The following is a 21,035-nucleotide window of genomic DNA, read 5'->3' as shown; positions in this document are numbered from 1 at the left end:
TTTAAGGAAATCACCAGCCTGGCTAACTGGGACCACCACAAAGTCATCAGCCACCCCAGCTGGGCTTTCTCGGCCACTGAATCGCCTTCCTTCCAGCCTCCTGCCCTGATCTACTTCAAGCTCCTCCTTCCCAAAGCTCCTGGTCTGCTTCTTCTTTCCTCCTTGGCACCCTTACTTCACACGCCCTCTTGCCAACGTTAGCTCCAGCCACGTGACTGGTTTTTTTTTTTTTTTTGCTTTACAGAAATATTGTTCAGATACTTTAATTCCGTTCATAATCACATAAATAACATAAAATACAATTTTAAAGTTAGACACTGCTACACATCCTAAGATATCAGTGCAAAAAATTTTACTTTTACATTTTCTTTGGTTTGTCTCTGTCGATATTTACACATGTGTCATACTGTGAATAAGCTGTTTAGGATTTTTCACTTACATTGTTAAAATGTTACATATTATTACATAATCTTTGTCATTTCAGTTTAAGTGGCCACATCATATGGTCCAAATGATTAAAATGCCTTCCAAGGACCTGAAATAAGTCAGAGCCCTTTCCTGGTTATCAGATACTTTATATGCTTTATTCTACAATCTGCTTTTCTGCACTTTCTGTGTCATGGACCTTTTCTCAAGTCACTATATATATTTTCTACATTACTTTAAATGGCTGCATCGCATGTTATAATAGGGCTGTGATTTCTTTTAATTTAATGCTTTGAAGAGTTAATATACTCCATGCTTCGAAAATCAGAAAAAATAAAATGGCACACAGTGTAAAGTCTCATTCTTCACATCTTGGTTCTCATTCACTCCAGAACATAACGTCCTTCCTCAAAGGATATTTTGTGTCTGTCCAGAGTTTATTTAGGTGGATGCAAGCTAATACCAATGTCATTTCCTATTTTTGTCTTTTTTTATCAGAATGTCATACATTATATACACTGTTCCTCATTTTGCTTTTTTTCACTTAGTAATTTATCTTGGAGATTGCTCTTGGTACATGGAGAGTTTCCTCATTCTTTGTTCTACAGCTGCATGCCTTCCCACTATACAAGGCACCATCCTTGACTTCCATCCTGTCCACCCTTGATGGACATTGTGGTCATCCCATTGATTCCTAATGCCATCTCTACCCATTAACCCCAAAACTTTGTCCCATCCATTATCAACCTCAATCCATTTTTACTGGCTTGTTTTCCTATACATGTCAGATCTCTTGTATGCTGAAAGAGAACTTTCCATTCATTCTAAGGTCCTTCAAAGCTCCTATAATCTTCAAATTTCTAGATTGAGGTGTCCACAGTCTTCATCCACAGCTTCCACTTCACCCCCATTCCCTCCTTGACCCCTTATGATCTGTCTTCCTCTTCCTGTCTAAAACTAATCTGATCTAAAACTGATCTCTGAACTGCCGTCTACTAGAAACATTCAGCACCTTGTCTTTTTCTCAGTTCTCACCCCTTTAACATCTGAAGAAGGGTGCGCACCCTTGGTTGCCCATTCACTCCTAACTTCTTGTAGAATGACCTCTGTTCAACCCACACTTTTTATACTAAAACGGATCTCCAAGCAGTCACCTGTTAATGCCCCATCCCCCAGCAACCTGGTCTCAGTCACTTCTTTGAACCCCATCCCTAGAGCTCCTGTCAACCCTACCCGCCCCCTCCATAGCTAGCCCTAAAGAGCCTGTCTTCCCAGTGGCTTCACTACTACCCTTTCCTATCAACTCTGTCCCTCACCTCTAAATCAGATCCGAAGTTCTGATTACCTAGACTATTATAATGGACTCCTAACAAACCTTACTCTCCCAACCTCTTTCCCACTCTAAATGAAAACCGAATACCAAAACAAAACAAAACAACAGGGATGCCTGGGTGGCTCAGTCGGTTAAGCATCTGCCTTCGGCTCAGGTCATGATCCCAGGGTCCTGGGATCAAGTCCCGCATTGGGCTCCTTGCTCAGCATAAAGCCTGCTTCTCCCTCTGCCTGCCGCTCCCCATGCTTGTGCTCAATGAATAAAATCTTAAAAAAAGAAAAAAGAAAAAAGAGTCCTTATCTTTAAAAAAAAACAAAAACAAAACAGATCTTACATCATTCCTTTCTTCAAACTTTTATTTCTGGGGGTGCCAGGCTGGCTCAGTTGTAGAGTATGTGACTCTTGATCTCAGGGTTGTAAGTTCAAGCCCCACATTGGGTATAGAGATTACTTAAAAATAAAATCTTAAAAAAAAACAACAAAAAACCCCCCAACCTTTTATTTCCAAACCAATGAAGCACTAACTCCCCAATCTGGCATTCAAGTCCTTCCATGATTTTAACTCAATTCAACATGTATTGGCATCAGCCAGTGTTATCTTCCACTGCTATACTAAGCATACCCTATGCTCTAGCCAAACCAATCTGGTTATTTTTCACTAAACACACAGTGTGTTTTTACGCCTCCAGGCTGTGGTTCACCCTTTTGTCCACCTAGATTACCCTCCCCTTTCATCTCTTCTATTCTAAGTCTCTTCCTCCCTTAATTTCACTTGCCGTGGTATCTTCACTAACTCTCCAGCAAATAAATGTGCTGTAGTTATTTGTGCAGTTATCATATTTCCCTACTGGATTCTAAATTCTGCTCAAACAAAATACTGCCTTGAGTGAACCTGTCAATGTACCAGCCTGTGCTAAGTGATTTGCATGCATTATCTTGTTTAATCTACACATCAACGTTGTAGGACAGGACTCTCCCCATGTAACACTGAAGAAACTGAGGCTCAGGGGCATCAAGTTGCCTGCCCAGGTCATGCAACTGATGAAGGTGGAATCCCTTTCTTAGTCTATTTAAGCTGCTATAACAAAAAATACCATAGCTTGGGGGGCTTATGAACAACAGAAACTTATTTCTCACAATTCTGGATGCAGAGAGTCTAAGATCAAGGCTCCTGCAGATTCGGTGTCTGGTGAGAGCCACTTCCTGGTTCTTAGACGGCTATCTTTTCCCTGTGTCCTCACACGGTGGAAGGAGTGAGGAAGCTCTCTGGGGTCTCTTTTATAAGGACACTAATCCCATTCATGAGGACTCCATTCTCATGCCTAAGCACTTCCCGAAGGCCTCTTCTCCTAATACCATCATCTGGGGGGAAGGGGGCAGTTAGGAATATGAATGGGGGGAGGGTACAAACATTCAATCAATAGCATTGGTGTTTGTATTACTTATGGTAGCCAGCACAATGTCCACTACCTACACTACACTCAACCTGTTTGTGTCAGATCAACATGTTAAAAACAGTGTCTGTCTATAGACCAAGATTCTAAGGAAATAGGAAGGGGGGTATTGAAACGGTAATGAATTGGGATGGCAGGATTGTTGGTGATGCTTCCAAATCTCCACTAGTGAGTTACAGAGCTTCTGAAATAAGCATTTAAAATATATAGTTACTAAACAGGATTGCCGCTACTCTTAAATATTTTCAAATTGCTATATGTAGGTTAGTTTTGTCTCCCTGATTTTATTGTCACCCCCCGGGGATTCACTCTATTCTCTTGTATTCCCACAGCTGTCGGCGCATTGCTGAACACACGACGTACGTACTTGTTGATTTTAACGTATGTGTGTTTGCATAGTATGTGTACAGCAACCGGGGAGAGGACACGGGTGTGTGATGCAGTGTGCATTCCATCTCATCCCTCCTTCCTTGAGCAGCTGCTGCCTGGATGCTTCCCTTCTCGGGAGAGGCGGCAGAACCACTGACCCTTTAACAAGTTGTCCCTCACAGAACAGGTGTCTCCCCCGCCTTTCGGAGGAGAGGGATGGCTGGACACTTAGTGACATCAGCGACCGACCAATGAGAAGTCAGGCTTCGGAAGCCGCGCCAATGGGCGGCCAGGGGCGGGCCCGGTTTCCTGGGAGCTGGGAGGGCTAGGCTGGTCCTCCCGCCGCCGCGGACTCTCCGCGGCTCACGCTGCCCGCCGCCGCTCCCGCGACTCCCGGCGGCTCCGGTGGCGGCGCCGTTGCCCTGCCCGCGCTCCTCCCGGACGCACGGCTCGGGCACTTCCCACCGCCGCGCAGCCCCCCCTCCTCCCGGGCTCCCGCGGTGGCGCGGCTCATGCCCCCGGGCGCAGGGCGCGCAGGTGGGCCGGCCGCCGCGGGGAGATAGGCCCCCGGGGGGACGGCGGCGGGACCATGGCCCGGAGACCCGGGGCGCCGGCCGGCTATGGGGAGGAGTTCACCTTCGTCAGCCCGCTGGTGAAATACCTGCTCTTCTTCTTCAACATGCTCTTCTGGGTGAGTCGTGGGGGTCTCGGGGGCACCTGGGCTGCAGGGCACCCCTCGAGGGTGCAGTGGGCTGCCCACGGCTGAGGAGGGGGCGTCCCAGGATGCCAGGTTCAAGGCGAGCGTCGTGAACGGCACTGCTTAGTTTTCTGGGTGATGACACTTTGGGGTAATTTATCCTGGGGAGGGACACCATACTGGCGCCGAGTCCGGAGGGGTTGTTGCGGGAGGGAGGAGGAGGGTAATGCAAGAGATTCAGTAAAGACTTACGGGTATCCTCTGGTCATCGGATGAGCATCTGTGACAGGCCAGAAAAATGGGTTTGCGCGGGAGAAGCGGGTTTTCCTCTTGGCCCAAAGCAGATGCACTGGTACATTCATGATTGGGGGACTTTCAGGCCTGGGGGCTGGGATGCCCAACAGCAAAGAAAAAAAAGGAAAGGGGGAAAACCCAGACCTTCCCCTCCCCTTACCTCAGAGAGGATGCGTTAAAGGGCTTCATCTTTTCCTTTTGGAGGCCTCTGGTGCCCCCCTCCTCCCAAAGGCTGAGAAGGGGCAGGAATGGCCTCCAGATGTGGATGCCTTTCCCAGCACTGTCCCAAACTTGGCCCCACCTTTCTCAGGACCAGACTCCATGCCCTGGAGCCTGACAGTCTTCAGCTTCTTTAAATTGGACCTTGTGTTGGGCTGAAAGGCCAGCAATCCTTTCAGAATCTTATGATTAGCGTGGAAAATTGGAAAAAATATTGGACTGGGCCCACCTGGATTCTTGTCTCCAACCTGCAGTTGTTGACTAACCTGTGCAATACGTTCATCTCTGTAGGCCCTAGTTCCCTCCTCCATAAAATGGAACCCAGTATGATCAGGGATGGCAGAAACACTCTGCTGGAGCTGGGAATCCACCTGGACCAGATCATGAAATGCTAGCTCAATTCTGTTTCACTTCTATAGAGTCCCTGAGCTCCTCTGGGTTTGAGAACACAGAGAGGTCCTTCTCCCATCCCCCATTCTCTTCCAGCTCCAGCCACACTCAGAGCAGCTGCTGTAGGTGCCCATTATCCCTGCCCATTTCAGCCTGAGACCTAAAGTTCAGACTTGCAGGAGAGAGAAAGCTTGAGTCTAAAATGTGTTTCCTAGGAGAGGGAGCAGACCAGGCATCTAAGCCAGTTGCTGGAAAGGTTAACAGGGGCCATGGTTTGAAGAACAGACACAAAGTGCGTAAGTGCTAGCCTGTTGGGACAAACGAGAGAAATCCCAGAAGGTGGTGATAAGAGCTCAGCCACTGTACTGGGAAAAATGAAGTCATTTCCTAACAAATTCTCAGTTTTAGACCTGGAAAAAAAAAAAAAATCTAGAAGACATTCTGTCCAGCACCCACATTTTATATATGAGAAAACTAAAGCACAGAGATGTTAATTGTTTTATCCAAGGTCTAACAGCTAGTTAGTAAGTTTGATCTAGTGGTTTTCTGTTGAACTACAGTGCCTCTAGGGGAAGTCCGTGGCCCAGATGACTGCTACTGTAGCTGGGGAGTTAGTATTACTAGGTTACTCAACTTCCCATGGTCTAGGGTCGGCCTCAGCTGGAGGTTAGGAAAGAACAGAAGAAAAACTCCCCACCACTCTGCCGGGGCTAGGGGATGGTCTAAGGGAAACTCCCTGCCTAAGGGCAAGTCCCAGTGAACCCTCCTACATGCTCCCTGAATGTGCCAGGCCAGTAACATGCCATCCTGGGGGATGACATACCATCCTCAGAGCCAGCATTAGCATCCCAGGGACCTCAGATCCTCATTCTGAGTTCCTCTATCAGCCAAGACTCTGCTTCTTCTTTGGAGCCTTGGGAAGTTCACCCTTATCTGTGTTCCCCAGCGGCAACAGCTGGGTGCATCTGTTACATTTGCGTTCATGGTCATTTTCTTTGACTTCCCCCACCCTGTTCCATCCCCCCCTTTTAGCAGACAAATGACTTTGGGAGGTTGCAGCCAGGGAGAGAGTTTGGCTTCATAGGCCCATTTGCCTTGGTAAAAATGATTCATTCAGGGTCAGAGGACCTGGCTAACCAAGCTGGCACCACCCCAAATTAGAGAAGAGCCCCTTCTTGGCCCTACTTTAGACTCATAAAAAGTCAGAGGCTCTAGAAATAGCACAATGAAGGACAAGAGGCCCAGTTCCTTTCTGGCATCAATTTACTGTGTGACCCTAAGCCAATATATCTGTCTCTCTGTCCTTAATCTTTCTCCTCCAAAGGAGAAAAATTTTCGGCCTCTGTGAACTATTTAAAGATGAATGCATCACTTTGGGGACTGTTTTCTTTCTTCAGGACCTGGGACTGGATCTAAGGATGCATCTCTCTGTGTCCTGGTGTCCCTGGGACATTGACCTTCCCAGAGGCCAGTACCTTTTGGGTGTTACTGACTGTCATATCTCCCCCAGGCCCAGAGTCGTAGAGCTACATTCCACACAAAAGCAGTTGGAGATGAAGGGCTGCTTCCCCAGTTCAAGGGTCCTCTTTCTTCCTACCACCCTTCAGGGACTGGTTCCTGCGCTTTCTTTTTTGTAGTCTCTCACCATCCTAATCAAACTCCCCTGTTCTGCCCAGGAGGCATCCATGTTGGCCGTGTTTGTGCTGGGACACACTGGGAAGGTAGCCAGTATTGCCTGGGGTCACACTCAGTGGTGGCACTGGCTCATCCCTGCTGCTACTTGGGTCATTTAGTCTGACTCAGAAGGCTGCTGGCCTCTTTGGGAGCAGGACCCATTCCTCCTGTTCATGTTTCAAATCTCACTTCTCCTTTTGCCTAGGAGTTCTGGTTTTCTCCCCAGAATCATGCTGCTGGATCCCTGATTGTTGGGATCCCATGACCCAGAGGAGTTGCTCCAAGATCCCAAAAGTTGTATTACAATTTTTCAGTTAAGAAGTAGCTGACTTTCCTCCCCTCCCTGTGTCGGACAGCTCTGTGCAGAGGGAAGACCAATGTCATGGTACATTTCTTTATCAGCCTTGGGCATACACTGGCAGGAACATTATCAGTGCTGCCCATAGCGGTCATCTTCCTTGCTGGTCCTTTTTCCACCCAGGGCAGCAGTTGGGGTGGTTTTGAGTCAGGCTGAACTCAGACCTCCAGTCCCTGTGACTCAGCTCAGGCTTTCTTGGTGGCCATGCCTCGGGGATCCCATGACACCTTATATATACCTTGATTGTCACATCCCTTACCTCTGCTGCAATTATGTGTTTATTTATGTCTCCTCTTCTAGACTTCAGGCCCCCGAGGGTACACTGCCTTATTCACTTCTTGCTTCTCAGTGCCCAGCTGAGTTTGGCAGGTTGGGTACTTATTGAATGCTTATTGAATGGCAAATGATGGAGCAGCCCCTACCAGGTGAAGGCATGATGCCCCTCCTCCCTCTCTTATGGACACTAGTCTGTCAAGATGCAGCACAACTGGAAGTCCTTGAGCATTCTTGGGTGGGGAGAGGGATCCAACTGTGTTCTCTTCTGCACTGGGTCCTGTGGCCTAGCACCGCCCCCCCCCCCCAAGCCGGATCAGCCATCCCCTCCAACATCTCCCTCAGGGCCATGCATAATTACTACCTACAGCACCCAGATTTTTTCATTTCCACTGCAGTACATGTGGACCCCCATCCGGGTCTTTCCTAGACTGATCCAGGCCTCTAGTGAGGTATCTTCTTTAAGAAATTCACTCTTCCGGGCGCCTGGGTGGCTCAGTTGGTTAAGCGACTGCCTTCGGCTCAGGTCATGATCCTGGAGTCCTGGGATCGAGTCCCACATTGGGCTCCCTGCTCGGCGGGGAGTCTGCTTCTCCCTCTGACCCTCCCCCCTCTCATGTGCTCTCTCTCTCATTCTCTCTGTCTCAAATAAATAAATAAAATCTTTAAAAAAAAAGAAAAGAAATCCACTCTTCCCTCCAGGACCACTGTATTGGAGTCCCCAGGGCAGTGAGAATGCCCCATACCACCTGCAGCACCATCTGTTGTAACCTGGCTCAGAAGCTATGAGGAAACGACCAGGCATTAAGCCTGGCAAAAACCTCTCCTGAGTGGCAGGGGCCCTTTCCACCACCTAACACAACCTCAGCACACGCACACGCTCACACCTAAGCACATTAGGAGGCAGAGCCCATCCTCCCGCCCCCACCCCCAGCTCTCGTCCTTTCCCTGTAGACTAGGCAGGCTGTAATAAGTGACGTAGTCACATTCTTTTAATTAAAAGAAAAAAATGAAGACAAGAAACATATCCTATGCTGTCAAGCCCCTCACGTGCTTTCTTATCTCAACAGCTCTGTTTGCCTTGAACCCCTTAGAAAATCATAAACTTCAAGAAACCTTTAAAAGAATAAAAGAAAGAAAGAAAGAAAGAAAAAATAAATAAAAGAATAAAAGAAAACATGTAACACCTCTCGGGTCTTGATAGCAGACTCTGTGTCAGGCTGGGAACTCCAAGGCCATAGTTTGAGTGTTTATACTACTGTGAGCCCTTGTGGACTTCCATCCCTCATGTATAACCTTGGGAAACCAAGACCAGCCATGGCCTAAAGAGAAGCTAAATGGTTGGCTCCTGACATTGGAAAGGAAAGAGTTCTGTGGATTCCCCCACTCCAGCAGGACAATTCCATCCAATCCAGAGAGAGAAAGCCAAGAGCCAGTTTGACATAGATAGTTGTCACCTCAGAAACTCAGGAACCATGGTGCTGGGATGGCCACATGAGGACCAGGGCATGCAGAGCCTGGGCAGTGAGAGAAGGGGCCCTGCTTTAGGTTGAGCAGGCTTATCCAGAAATAAGCATAGAGAGGACTGAGAAACCAGAGGTACAGACCCCTTCCTCCCCACGTCCCTCTGGGTAGGGGCAAGGTCTTGACTCTCACACAGGGAATGACTCTATTCGCAGCTGTCTGTCCCCCACCACCATCTTCAAAAGAAGAGGGGAAGAGATTCCAAAGAAGAGGAGAGGACTTTGAGATAGATGCACCCACTTCGTGTAGACTGGACTTTAGAATGTGGAGACAGACGAGGCCAGATCTTTCTCTCAGGGGCTGGTGGGCCCTGCATCATGATGCCATGTCTTCCCCTTCCAGGGTGCTGTTCCAGGGGCTTCCCTCTGGGCCCTGCTGGCACCATCAGGTCCTTGAGCTCTCCTATCCCCCGCCCCACCTTAGCCCCACCCAGTTTGGAAATTATCAGCTACTCCCCCAAGAGGACTGCAGGCAGCTTCTTCCCGCCTCACATGATATCCCAGGTGAAAGCATGGGCCAGGTCACAAGGCTCCAGAGACATAAAGACTTAGGTTCCTCTGTCCCATTTAGCTGCTCACTCTCTGAGGGAGCTGGGGAAAGTTACTTGAATTCTCCCAACATCAGTTCTGTAAAATGGAGATACTAACACTCTGTTGGGACTGTGGTCAGAATTCAATGAAAGAATAGGTATAAGGAGTCTAGCCCAGTGCCTGACCCTTAGCACTCAACAAAGGGTAGCTATTACTGTTGCTAGAAAGAGCTCCTAGAGGTCACCTGTTAGGGATGGGCTTGGAGAGCTAGGATGAGTGCTCCTTCTGACAAGTGGCAAGTAGCTGAGGATTGAGTCTAGGTGAGGGCTAGCTAACCTTGAGTCTGACTTCCTTCAGCTTCAAACCCCCTTTGCTCATATTTCTACTGTTAGCCAGAGAGAGGTGATATTTAATGATGTCTTTATAGATTTTATAGTTCACAGAGACATTTTGTATCTATCATGGGAACAGAGACCCCACTGTTGTCTCCGAGAGCCTTCCCTGGGTCCACTTCTCAGGGCTTGTCACACCACCTTGGTCTTAAGGTACAATCCAAGTGGACTCCAAGAGCCAATTTGCCTGTAATTATTGGCTTTTGGGCACTAGAGCCAGGAGAACTTTTGTTCAGAGTTTCATCTTGGGCCCTATAACCTTTCCTCCCTTAGTGCATTATAATGACCCCGAAGCCGTGAGTGTTCCAGGGGCTAGAATAGGGTTTTTCTCATAACACCAAATCATGGCTGTCTTTCTGCAATTTGCAAGACAAGAAGTCAAATAATGGAGAGAATTTTCTCCATTTTCTATTTTCTCCCATGAACATTAGTATCTGTGGCTGCTTATCTGCCAGCAAGTGCTAGCAGAAGGCAAAGGGAAGAGGACAAGGAGCAACCAAATATTATGGAAAACTAGGAAACTATTTAGAGTAGTGCCTGTATTATTGTTTTATGAGATGTAGAGACATATGCTTAACAGCCTTGTCATTGCTTAGTAAATTGTTCCTTATTTCCACGATAGAGATTAATATGTTGTGCTTCCTCACATGACACATTGAGAAGGACACAACATTATCTGTGTAATTTTTCTGTCAAAAATGTGTCACCTGAATCTAATTGTCAGGAAACAATCAGATAAATTCAAACTGATGGATATGCTGGAAAGCAACTGGCCTGGACTTATAAAAAATGAGTGTTGGGGCGCCCGGCTGGCTCAGTTGGTAGAGCATGCAACTCTTGATCTTGGGGTCATGAGCTACAGCCCTACATTGGACATAGAGCTTACTAAAAAAGGGGGGGGTGCCTGGGTGGCTCAGTTGTTAAGCGTCTGCCTTCGGCTCAGGTCATGATCCCAGGGTCCTGGGATCGAGCCCCGCATCAGGCTCCCTGCTTAGCGGGAAGCCTGCTTCTCCCGTTCCCCCTGCTGGCGTTCCCTCTCTCACTGTCTCCCTCTCTCTCTGTCAAATAAATAAATAAAATCTTTAAAAATAAATAAATAAAAATGCCAGTGTCAAAAAAATGTCAGAACAAGTATTGACAAGGTTGTGGAGAAACTGGAACCCTGGTACATTGCTGGTGGGAATGGAAAATGGTGCAGCCACTCTGGAAAAAGAGTCCAGTAACTCCTCAAAAAATTAAACACAGAATTACCATATGACCTGGCATTTCCACTCCTGGGTATATACCCAAGAGAACTGAAAATAGGTATTAAAAAAAAAAAACTTGTACACCAGCATTCACAGCAGCACTATTTACAGTAGCCCAAACGTGAGAACAATTCAAATGTTCATCCGTGGGTGAATGACTAAACAAATTGTGTTATGTCCATACAACAGAATATTATTAGGCCATAAAAAGTAATGAAGTACTAATACACACCACAGCATGGATGAACCTTGAAAACATTATGCTCAGTGAAAGAAACCAGACCTAAAGAGCCGTATTTATAGGCAATGTGCAGAATAGGCAAAGCCATAGAGATAGAAAGCCGACCTGTGGTTGCCAGGGTTTGGAGGTGTGGAGGGAATGAGGGGGAGTGACTGCTTAATGGGTTAAATATTTCTATTTGGGCTGATGAAGAAACCCTGGCACATGATAGCAGTCATGCTTGCACATTGCACAGCAATGTGAATGTACTTAAGGCTGCTGACCTGCAAAATGGTTACTTTTTTGATATATGTATTTTACCAAAATTTTTTATTTATTTTTATTTCTTAAAAGATTTTACTTATTTATTTATTTGACAGAGAGGGAAAGAGGGAGACAGGGAGAAAGAGAACACAAGCAGGGGGAGCGGCAGGCAGAGGGAGAGGGAGAAGCAGGCTCCCCGCAGAGCAGGGAGCCCGATGCGGGGCTCCATCCCAGGACCCTGGGATCACAACCTGAGCCAAAGGCAGATGCTCAACTGACTGAGCCACCCAGGCGCCCCTTAACACAGTTTTTTAAAAGTCAGTGTCTTGAAAGACCAAAACCAAAGAAAAGAAAAAAGCTGCAAAACTCTTCCAGGCCAAAGGAGACTTGATCACTAAAGATCACTAAATGCATGATCCTTGATGGGATCCTGGATCAGAAAAAAAGAAAAATAAAACAAAAACCGGTTATAGGGATGCCTGAGTGGCTCAGCAGGGAGCCTGCTTATCCCTCTGCCTGTGGCAACCCCTGCCTGGGCTCTCTCCCTCTCTCGATCCCCCCCTCTGATAAATAAATAAATTTTTTAAAAAATCTTAAGGGGCGCCTGGTGGCTCAGTCGTTAAGCATTTGCCTTCGGCTCAGGTCATGATCCCAGGGTCCTGGGATCGAGCCCCGCCTCTGGCTCCGCGCTCAGCAGGAAGCCTGCTTCTCCCTCTCCTGCTTCTCCCTCTCCCACTCCCCCTGCTTGTGTTCCCTCTCTCGCTGTCTCTCTCTGTCAAATAAATAAATAAAATCTTTTTAAAAAAATCTTTAAAAAACAGTTATAAAAGACATTCTTGGGAGAATTGGGGAAAAGTAAATATGGACTGTAAATTAGATAGCAGTGATAGCATATTAAAGTTTAAGAAAAGAATTTAGTATGTCAAAATTGTATAGGTTATACTAACAGAGCATTGTAGCTTCGTGGTGCTCTTGACACCTGAACTGTTTTAAGATCCATTGCCCCGGGGATGCCTGGGGGGCTCAGTCGGTTAAGCAGCTGCCTTTGGCCCGGGTCATGATCCCAGCGTCCTGGGATCAAGTCCCACATCAGACTCCTTGCTCGGCAGGGAGCCTGCTTCTCCCTCTCTCTCCTTCTGCCTGTGCTCTCTCTGTCAAATAAAATCTTAAAAAAAAAAAGATCCATTGCCCCATACTTTGGTGTAAGGACAACCCTCTCGCCACCCCCCCCCCGGATTAAAGTTTGTGAAATTGCATGCAAGTGAATCCCCAGTTTAGGAAAATCTGATATTAAAAACTGTGGATTTACTAACCAACTAACACCTAACAAATTGGGAATGGCTGTTTTTAAATAGATTTCATTTTTTTAGAACAGTTTTAGTTTTACAGAAAGATTGAGAAGATAGTACAGAGAATCCCCATATACCCCACATCCAGTTTCTCTCAACATCTGACATGAGTATGATACATTCGTGACCTGAGTATACATTCGTGACAATTAATGTTATTATCACTGAGGTCCATACTTTATTCAGATCTCCTCAGTTTTCACGTAACACCCTTTTTGTGTTCCAGGATGCCATCCAGGATACCAAATCTCATTTAGTTGTCCTGTCTCCTTAGGTTTTTGTTGGTTGTGACAGAATTAGAATTTCCTCGATTTGGGGGGCATCTGAGTGGTTCAGTAGGTTAAGCGTCCGACTCTTGATTTGGGAGATTTGTCTTTTCTCCCTCGTTTATTTATTTAAGTCCTCTTTAAAAAAAATTTAAGTCCTTTTTATCTGTATGGACTCATGGATATTTATTTTATGTTTGGGGTGATAATTTCTTACTTACTTATTTTGATGTCACTTTAGCATACCCACAGTAGTGGGGGGGAGTGTTTGTTTTTGAGCATTTCCTTACTTTCTGGCACCACGAGATACCCCAGGTTTATCTTGTATATCTCCTGCTCCAGTCGTAGATTGAACCATTTTCCCAAGGAGCCCAGGGGATGGCTATTTTCATTATAAGGTGATTACTCACCTTCTATAAGGATAAAAGTATTGGTGCGTGCAAGTTATTTTATATAATTTGACAACTCTTCAGGAACATGCCTTTTGCTAGACTCAGCTATTTTAAACACTGTGTCTAGCTTTTAAAAATTTCCAGTGAGGCTTCATTCTCGCCAGAATATGAAAAGCCATTCTAAGAAGTGTCTATCTCCATCCTCATCACAAAAGGAGGTCTTTGGCGATATTGCGGGGTGTTATAAGGATTTTGTGGCAGAGCCTGATATGGTGGAAAGAGTTCCAGACTGAGATTGGAAACTGGGTTTAGTCCAGATGTTTCCTCTGTACCCATGTGCACTTGGTCAAGTATTGCTGTGCTCTCTGGGCCTCATCTATAAAAAGAGGTGAGTGGCTGAGCTCATTTCGAAGGTTCTATTCAGCTCTAAAACGCTGTGCTATTAACGGCAGTGGGACGACAGTAGCTTTGAAGAATTCAGGGTGGGAGATGTGGGCAGGAATAGGGGTGTGAAAGGGCAAGCTGTGACTCCAGGATAAAGAGGCAGATCAGTGATAGAAATGTCGAATTTTAGAGTTAGCTAGTGAGCTCCAGGTAAGCAGTGTCATTAGTGATCGTATTAAATGTTAACGATAATATTAAAGTCTTCATCTCAATTTTAATGGAACCTGCACCTGCTGCTCTAGATCCCTGGCTGAACGTGCTTTAGGCTTGTGGTTCTCAAAATTGGAATCACCTGGAACGCATTCAGAAGTACTGCTGCCTGGGTTCCAGTGTCAGAGATTCTGAAATACGTGGTGTGGGGTGCAGCCAAGACAGCAACAGTTTTAAGTTCTTCTCTCCCTGCCCTCCCGCCCATCCTAATGACACCAAGTTTGGAAAGGATAGGCTCTGGTTTTTCTTGTCCCTCTCCCATAAAACATTACAGTCTCCTTAAGGGCAGGGACCATATCTCACTCATCTCTGCGGTCCTCAGAGTACCTTGTGCATTGCAGCTGATGAACGGAATTTAGACTGCGTGTTAGTTTCCTACTGTGGCTTTAACAGCTTACCACAAACTTCGTAGCTTACTACAACGCAAATTAATTTTCTTATGTTCTGGGGGTCAGAATTCCAAAATGGGTCTCACTGGGTAAGATCAAGGTATCGGCAGGGATGGTCCCTTCTGGAGGCTCCAGAGGAGAATCTATTTCCTGCCTTTCTCAGCTTTTAGAGGCTGCCCATCTTCCTTGGCTGCTGGCACCACACCTCTCCAACCTGTTCCTCCACTGTCATACTGATCTCCTTCTCTGACTCGGACCTTCTGGCCTCCTGTTTCTAAGGCCCACCGGGATAATCTCCCCATCTCAAGATCCGTAATCACATTTGCAAAACCCCTGTGGCCATGGAAGGTGACATATTCACAGGTTCCAGGAGTTAGGACGGGACATCTTTGGGGGACACTATTCTACCTACCGCAAATAAAGACAGAGCAACTGTTGTAATTACAGGTCCACACGTGGAATTAAGTTACCGCGAGATGTGGCACCTCTTTACTTTCTCTTTCTTGTTTTAGCTGTGTTAGGATTTAATCAGAGACCATCTCTGTGGAAAGTTATACATCCTAGTGAAAATTTAACATGTTGCAAAACAGTGAGGAGCCTGGGAACAACAGAAATAAAGAGCAGATGCCTACCCTTCAGTGATTCAGTAAAAGGATATTCAGAACCGTTAATTGGCTGTGGGGAGTTTTAAAGGGCAGGCCAAGATGCTCAGTCACTCTGGCAAAGAGCTGTGCCTACAGGCCTCGGGGGTGACTGGGATCTCTTTCGTGTGGTTTCCTCGCCTCCCCACCCACTCCCCCTTGCTCCCTCAGCCTGCTTGTGCTGGGGGACAATAAGCCAGCTTGCACCTCCAGCCCCACTCCCAGCTCTGCAAGCAGCTCCCTCTCTCCTGGACAAAGAGCATAAGGGCCAGCAGATAACACATCTGGCCCTGAGTCCGAGTCAGTGCCAAATGATTGAGGGGCAAGGCTGGGTATATAGCCAGAGACGAGTCCTGAAAGATACGGTTTTAGATAAGGGTTTCCATTTACTGCTAAATGCACCAGAAGGCAGAGGCCACTAAGGAAAAATGTCTTTCTGCTGAGGGACTACTCTGACCCTATTCCCTCTCTAGGGGCCCTATTCCCTTCTCCCACCAAAGCCCCAAGACGGCTCTTTCCAGCTGGTCTCTGTCTTGTAGGACAGTGGAGTCTAGCCAGCCATCTCCTTCCCCACTGAGTTGGTCAAGTCCCTGCTGCTGAGAACTCCCTCCAGCCAGAGCTTGGCCCCAGCTATTGCCATGGTGACAGCCAGCTGCAGCTTAGCACCAGCCTGGGGACTGGGCACAAAGAAAGAGTGTCCAAGAGTTGTGAACGCTGGGCTGCCCTGCACTCCTGGAGGCCTGGCGTGGGGATGGAGGTGGGGCAGAAAAGGCCCCTTTGGGGATTGCTGGTAGTCCCTGACAGGTTTATTCTCTCAAAGAGGAGCCCGGAAGTTTGAAGCATCTAAACTCTTGCTCCACACTGGAATCCAGGTTTATAAAGATAAAGGCTCCTTTGCCAAGGCAGTCTGGTATTTTACTTACACACATGCATTCATGCATGCATTCTTTCACATTGGGATGCACTTGCATTCTTGCATTTGACACCATTTTGACCCCCAAGAGAGTTAGAGACTTGGGAGTGTGCCTCTACTCAGGCCTGCTTCAGCTTTAACACCTGCCCTTTGGGGGCGCCTGGGTGGCTCAGTCAGTTGGTGTCTGCCTTTGGCTCAGGTCATGATCCCAGGGTTCCAGGATCGAGCCCCCCATCAGGCTCCCTGCTCAGCAGGGCGTCTGCTTCTCCCTCTCTCTGCCCCACCCCCGCCCCCATCATGCTCTTTCTCTCTCTCTCTCAAATAAATAAAATATTTTTTAAAAACCCTTCCCTTGGGGCGCCTGGGTGGCTCAGTCGTTAAGCATCTGCCTTCGGCTCAAGTCATGATCCCAGGGTCCTGGGATCGAGCCCCACATCAGGCTCCCTGCTTGGCGGGAAGCCTGCTTCTCATTCTCCCACTCCCCCTGCTTGTGTTCCCTCTTCACTGTCTCTCTCTCTCTGTCAAATAAATAAATAAAATCTTAAAAAAAAAAACAAAACCCTTCTCTTTGATGTAGTTGAATTCAAATTCAAAACTTGTGACCCTGGACAAGTTAACTATTAGTAATGATAGATAATATTTATTGTCAGGCATTATGTTAAATGCTTTCCATGCATTATCTAATTTCACGGTAGTTTTATTAGATGTAGTTGTTTTAAATTCCCATCTTCAGGTACAAAAACTGAGGCTCAGTGATTTATCAGAGGCCCAGGTTTGACTGAATCCAAAGTCCACATTCTTAACCACTGTTAGTAACCTTGAATTGCCTTAATTTGCTCATCTGTAAAACAGGGAAAATAGCTGCCCCGCAAGGTAACTCTGTTGTGGGGATCAAATGAGATCACCTTGGTAAAAGCTTTTCTTGGAGGCAAAGCAGACAGATGCTATCGACTGTATCTGCTGAGGGGACAGAGATGCTCATCTCTGGCTCCTAGGAAAGTCGTCTTCCTCCTGTTCTTCCTGAAGGTAACTTACAGCGGGCTCTCTGGTTTCCAAAATCTCAGGGTCTGCCTCATTCCCTGTGTCCACAGGTGATTTCCATGGTGATGGTGGCTGTGGGAGTCTACGCTCGGCTCATGAAGCATGCAGGTGAGCTATAGGCCCCCCTCCATCTCCCCATGACTCTTCCTCCTCTGCTTCCTTCAGCCCTGGCCCTCTAATACACTTTCCCACGTAAGCAATGGGGCTAAAGAGGACAGCAACCTTCTAGCCCAATCTTAACACCCTGCTCCAAGGCAGCAGGCAGGCCATGCCAGTTCACCAGGATTTCCCTAAGCTCCCACGAATCCCCCAGGATCTGCCTGCATTTTAGGCTTAGGAAGTGTCTAGGGAAGGAGGTAGGCCTCTGGGAGCAGAGAGTAATCCCAGGCCTCAGCTCCTCCCTCACTCTGTCCTGAAGTAACTCAACCTCCATTCCTGTTCTACTGCACAAAGTCTCCAGGAAACGGAATCTGCAAAACTGGGAGCTAATGCCATTCTAATTCTTTTCTGGAGCGAAAGTGGTTCCTCCTTTCTTAAGCTTGGGAATAAAGGCTCTCACTTTGTTAGCTCCTCAAATTAAATGTCACAAACCCTTCTGGGCCCTTTTTATTCTCCCACGGGAGGGGAGCACTGCCTCCCCATAACCATTGTCCAACCATACTAGAGATTCCCCCTGCAGAGGAGAACAGTTTTGGGGGGCACCCCCCACCTCGTCCCTGGGTATCACTCTCAGTCAGCACCAGGCTCAGACTGAGAGACAGCCCCTCCCCCAGAAGCAGCCTTGGCCTGCCTGGCAGTGGACCCTGCCATCCTGCTGATTGTGGTGGGCGTTCTTATGTTCCTGCTCACCTTCTGCGGCTGTATTGGATCGCTTCGTGAGAACATCTGCCTCCTACAGACGGTGAGTGGTCAGGGGCCCCACCAGAAAGACTCCAGCCTCCTCCATGTGCCTCTCAGGCTCCTGATGCCATTCCTACAACCTTTCAGTTTCCTCTGCACCTCTCCCCCCTCCCCCCGCCAAGCTTGTGCTGTCTGCTCCCCACTATAGAGCTCAGCCCAGATGACCCAGCACAGGGTGGCCACCCTCAAGACAGCATGGTGGAGGCAGAGGCCTTTATCATGCATGGGGCACCTGGGAGAAGTGCCCCATAGCTCCCCAGTACCCAGTACTCCCCATGGCCCTGGGAGGGGCTAGAGCCCAGCATGGTAATCAACTGTCTCCTTTTCCTGCCTGCTCCCCACAGTTCTCACTCTGCCTCACCATCGTGTTCCTGTTACAGCTGGCTGCAGGGGTCCTGGGCTTCGTCTTCTCAGACAAGGTAACGTTGGGAGCCAAGGGGCCTCCTCAGGTATGAACCAGAGGGAAGAAGAGAAGGTTCCTGCCTATGTTTAGCCTGATTAATTAACCACAGTGCTCCTTCCCCTGAGAAGCATCCGCCTTTGAAAGATTCTCCTTAGGGATGAATGAATGGCCTTTAAAGTCACCATATTTAAAGAAGATTTCCATATTGTAAGGTGTTTTCCTCTGACAGTCTGAGAAGCCAACAGGAAAATAAATTGTATGAACACAAAGTTAAAATAATCTGCAAACTTTAATGGCAAATTATTGGTTAAAACACAATTATCAAATAGACCATAGACAACATGAAGAATCTTTTATTTCTTCTAAACATTGCTTATTGGGATAAACAGAAGGAAAGAAGGGGGAAAGTAAACGAGATTTTGAGCAGTGCTCACCATAGCTGGAAGTGATCTGCTATTTAGTGACAGTCCTTTTAGTTAAGAACCAGAATTCCTTTCTCAAAGAGCAAATGATTGCCAGGGGGTAGTATTGGACTATAGACAAGAAACTTTGAGGGAAGTAGCAGAGCAAGAAGGAAGAAAGCATGGTGGAAACTATGAAATGGGGAGCCACTGAGTTCATTCAGAATGTCCTAGTAAAATCCTAAAATGATCTGTTTGGAGTCTAAAGAGATGTAGTTCTCTTCTGTCCACTAGAGGTCAGTGTCTCGGTTTTGTAAGCCCTTTTCTACTAAAATATTAGATTCTCTGCTTTGCATCAACAAGTATTTTGTGGTAATAGTGTTCAGAGGTAAATAAATCTTGGATTATCTCGAAAATGTGGCTCTGAGAAGAGGCAACAGCAGGTCCTGTGTTTCTCTTGCCTACTGGTACCTGAGGGCCCAGGGATGGATGGGCTTCGGAACTGGCCATCAACCTAGGACCTGGTTCTGATTTCAAGGCTGACTTACATGAAGAAGGATGACCACTGTCTACTGTTATTCCTGAATGGAGGAGCAGTTAGGGATTAGTCCTGTGTTCTGATTCCCTACTCATGTCTCTGGCAGGCACGAGGGAAAGTGAGTGAGATCATCAATAATGCCATTGTGCACTACCGCGATGACTTGGATCTACAGAACCTCATTGATTTTGGCCAGAAGAAGGTATGGGCTAGGAGTGGGGGGAGGTCAGCTGTGGTCTCAGAGGCTGTAGGCAAAAGTTAATGCCATCCCAAGAGACACCTCACCCTCCAGGCCTATGGACTTCTTCATTACTTTCAGGTAATGGATTCTGGAAGGAGGTTTGGCAAAAAACCATACATAGCAGAGTGCTTTAAAAGTACTTCTAAGAGAACAGAACAGTAGTGTATATAGTAATCTACCATTTGTGTAAAAAAAGAGAGGAAAGAATATGTATTCATATTTGTGAAAGGAATCTACAAGGATATGTAGAAACTATTCTAAGTGGTTACTTATAGGGGGATAAGGAAGTGGCAGATTTTTAAATATTACCTATACAAAAGGTAAGTTTTTTAAATTGTGCTAAAATGTACATAACATAAAAGTTACCATTTTAACCTTTTTAAGTATACAAATCTGTGGCACCAAGTATACTCACACTGTTTACATCCATCACCACATTCATCTCCAGAACTTTTTCATCTTCCCCAAATGAAGCTCTATCCATTAAACACTAACTCCCCATTTCCCCCTACCCCAACTCCTGACAACTACCATCTATTTTCTATGAGTTTGACCACTAGAGGGACCTCACGTAAGTAGAACTGTACAGTATTTGTCCTTTTGTGCCTGGCGTATCTCACTTAGCATGTCTTCAAATTTCATCCATGTTGCAGGATGCGTCGAAGTTCCCTTCTTTCCTTAAGGCTGAATGACATTCCATTGTATGTATCCACCACATTTTGCTAATTCGCTCACCTTTTGACGCACACTTGGGTCACTTCCACCGTTTAGCTATTGTGAACAATGCTGCTATGAATCAAAAGTTGAATTTTAAATAAAAGTGCTTTTGAGACCAGTACTGAGTTCCCCTTCCCTTGGTGCAACTTACTTGGATCCTACTTGCTTTCATGGAGTAATTATGGGCCCATAATATTGAAGACTCTCTTCTGTTTTCTCTGTATTAAAACAAATATTTTCAACACTGATCCTTTAATTATTTCAGCCAGTGTTTTTGAACACCTCCTTTTGCAGCCTCTATACTATGCAGAAACTGCTCTCAAGGAGCTCATAGTTGAATGTGAAAAACAAAATATATATACAACTATGGTCGTTATAACAAGGTATATAAAGGTAAAGGCCACTGAGGGACGTGAGCTCAAGGTTTAAGGTTGTGTTTAAAAACAGCCTGAATGTACAAATGGAAGCTGGCCACGGACTTTTGGCTGCTCTGAGAATTCCCCTGGTCACTTCAGTGTGAGGAGTG

The 21,035-nt window shown here is 46.7% G+C and overlaps 1 protein-coding gene across 3 annotated transcripts in view; it reads left to right on the top strand.

The window, feature by feature from the left end:
* Positions 1-3,923: 3,923 nt before the first annotated feature.
* TSPAN33 (tetraspanin 33) overlaps positions 3,924-21,035 on the top strand; it is a 32,596-nt gene continuing 15,484 nt past the window's right edge. The window contains exons 1-5 of one of the 3 annotated variants that reach the window (XM_045864297.3): positions 3,924-4,273; positions 17,360-17,417; positions 18,083-18,210; positions 18,554-18,628; positions 19,658-19,753. In XM_045864297.3, coding sequence (XP_045720253.1) covers positions 4,172-4,273; positions 17,360-17,417; positions 18,083-18,210; positions 18,554-18,628; positions 19,658-19,753 — 459 coding nt within the window. In that variant the 5' untranslated portion in view covers positions 3,924-4,171. The remainder of the gene's footprint in view (positions 4,274-17,359; positions 17,418-18,082; positions 18,211-18,553; positions 18,629-19,657; positions 19,754-21,035) is intronic. The other 2 variants (XM_054505204.2, XM_045864296.3) reach the window with 2 other exon arrangements.

Source organism: Mirounga angustirostris, unplaced genomic scaffold (genome assembly GCF_029215605.1).
Source record: "Mirounga angustirostris isolate CCGP_5_RB_7025 unplaced genomic scaffold, mMirAng1.0.hap1 SCAF_12, whole genome shotgun sequence".
Taxonomy (NCBI): Eukaryota; Metazoa; Chordata; class Mammalia; order Carnivora; family Phocidae; genus Mirounga; species Mirounga angustirostris.
This window is presented reverse-complemented; position numbering and strand designations above follow the sequence as displayed.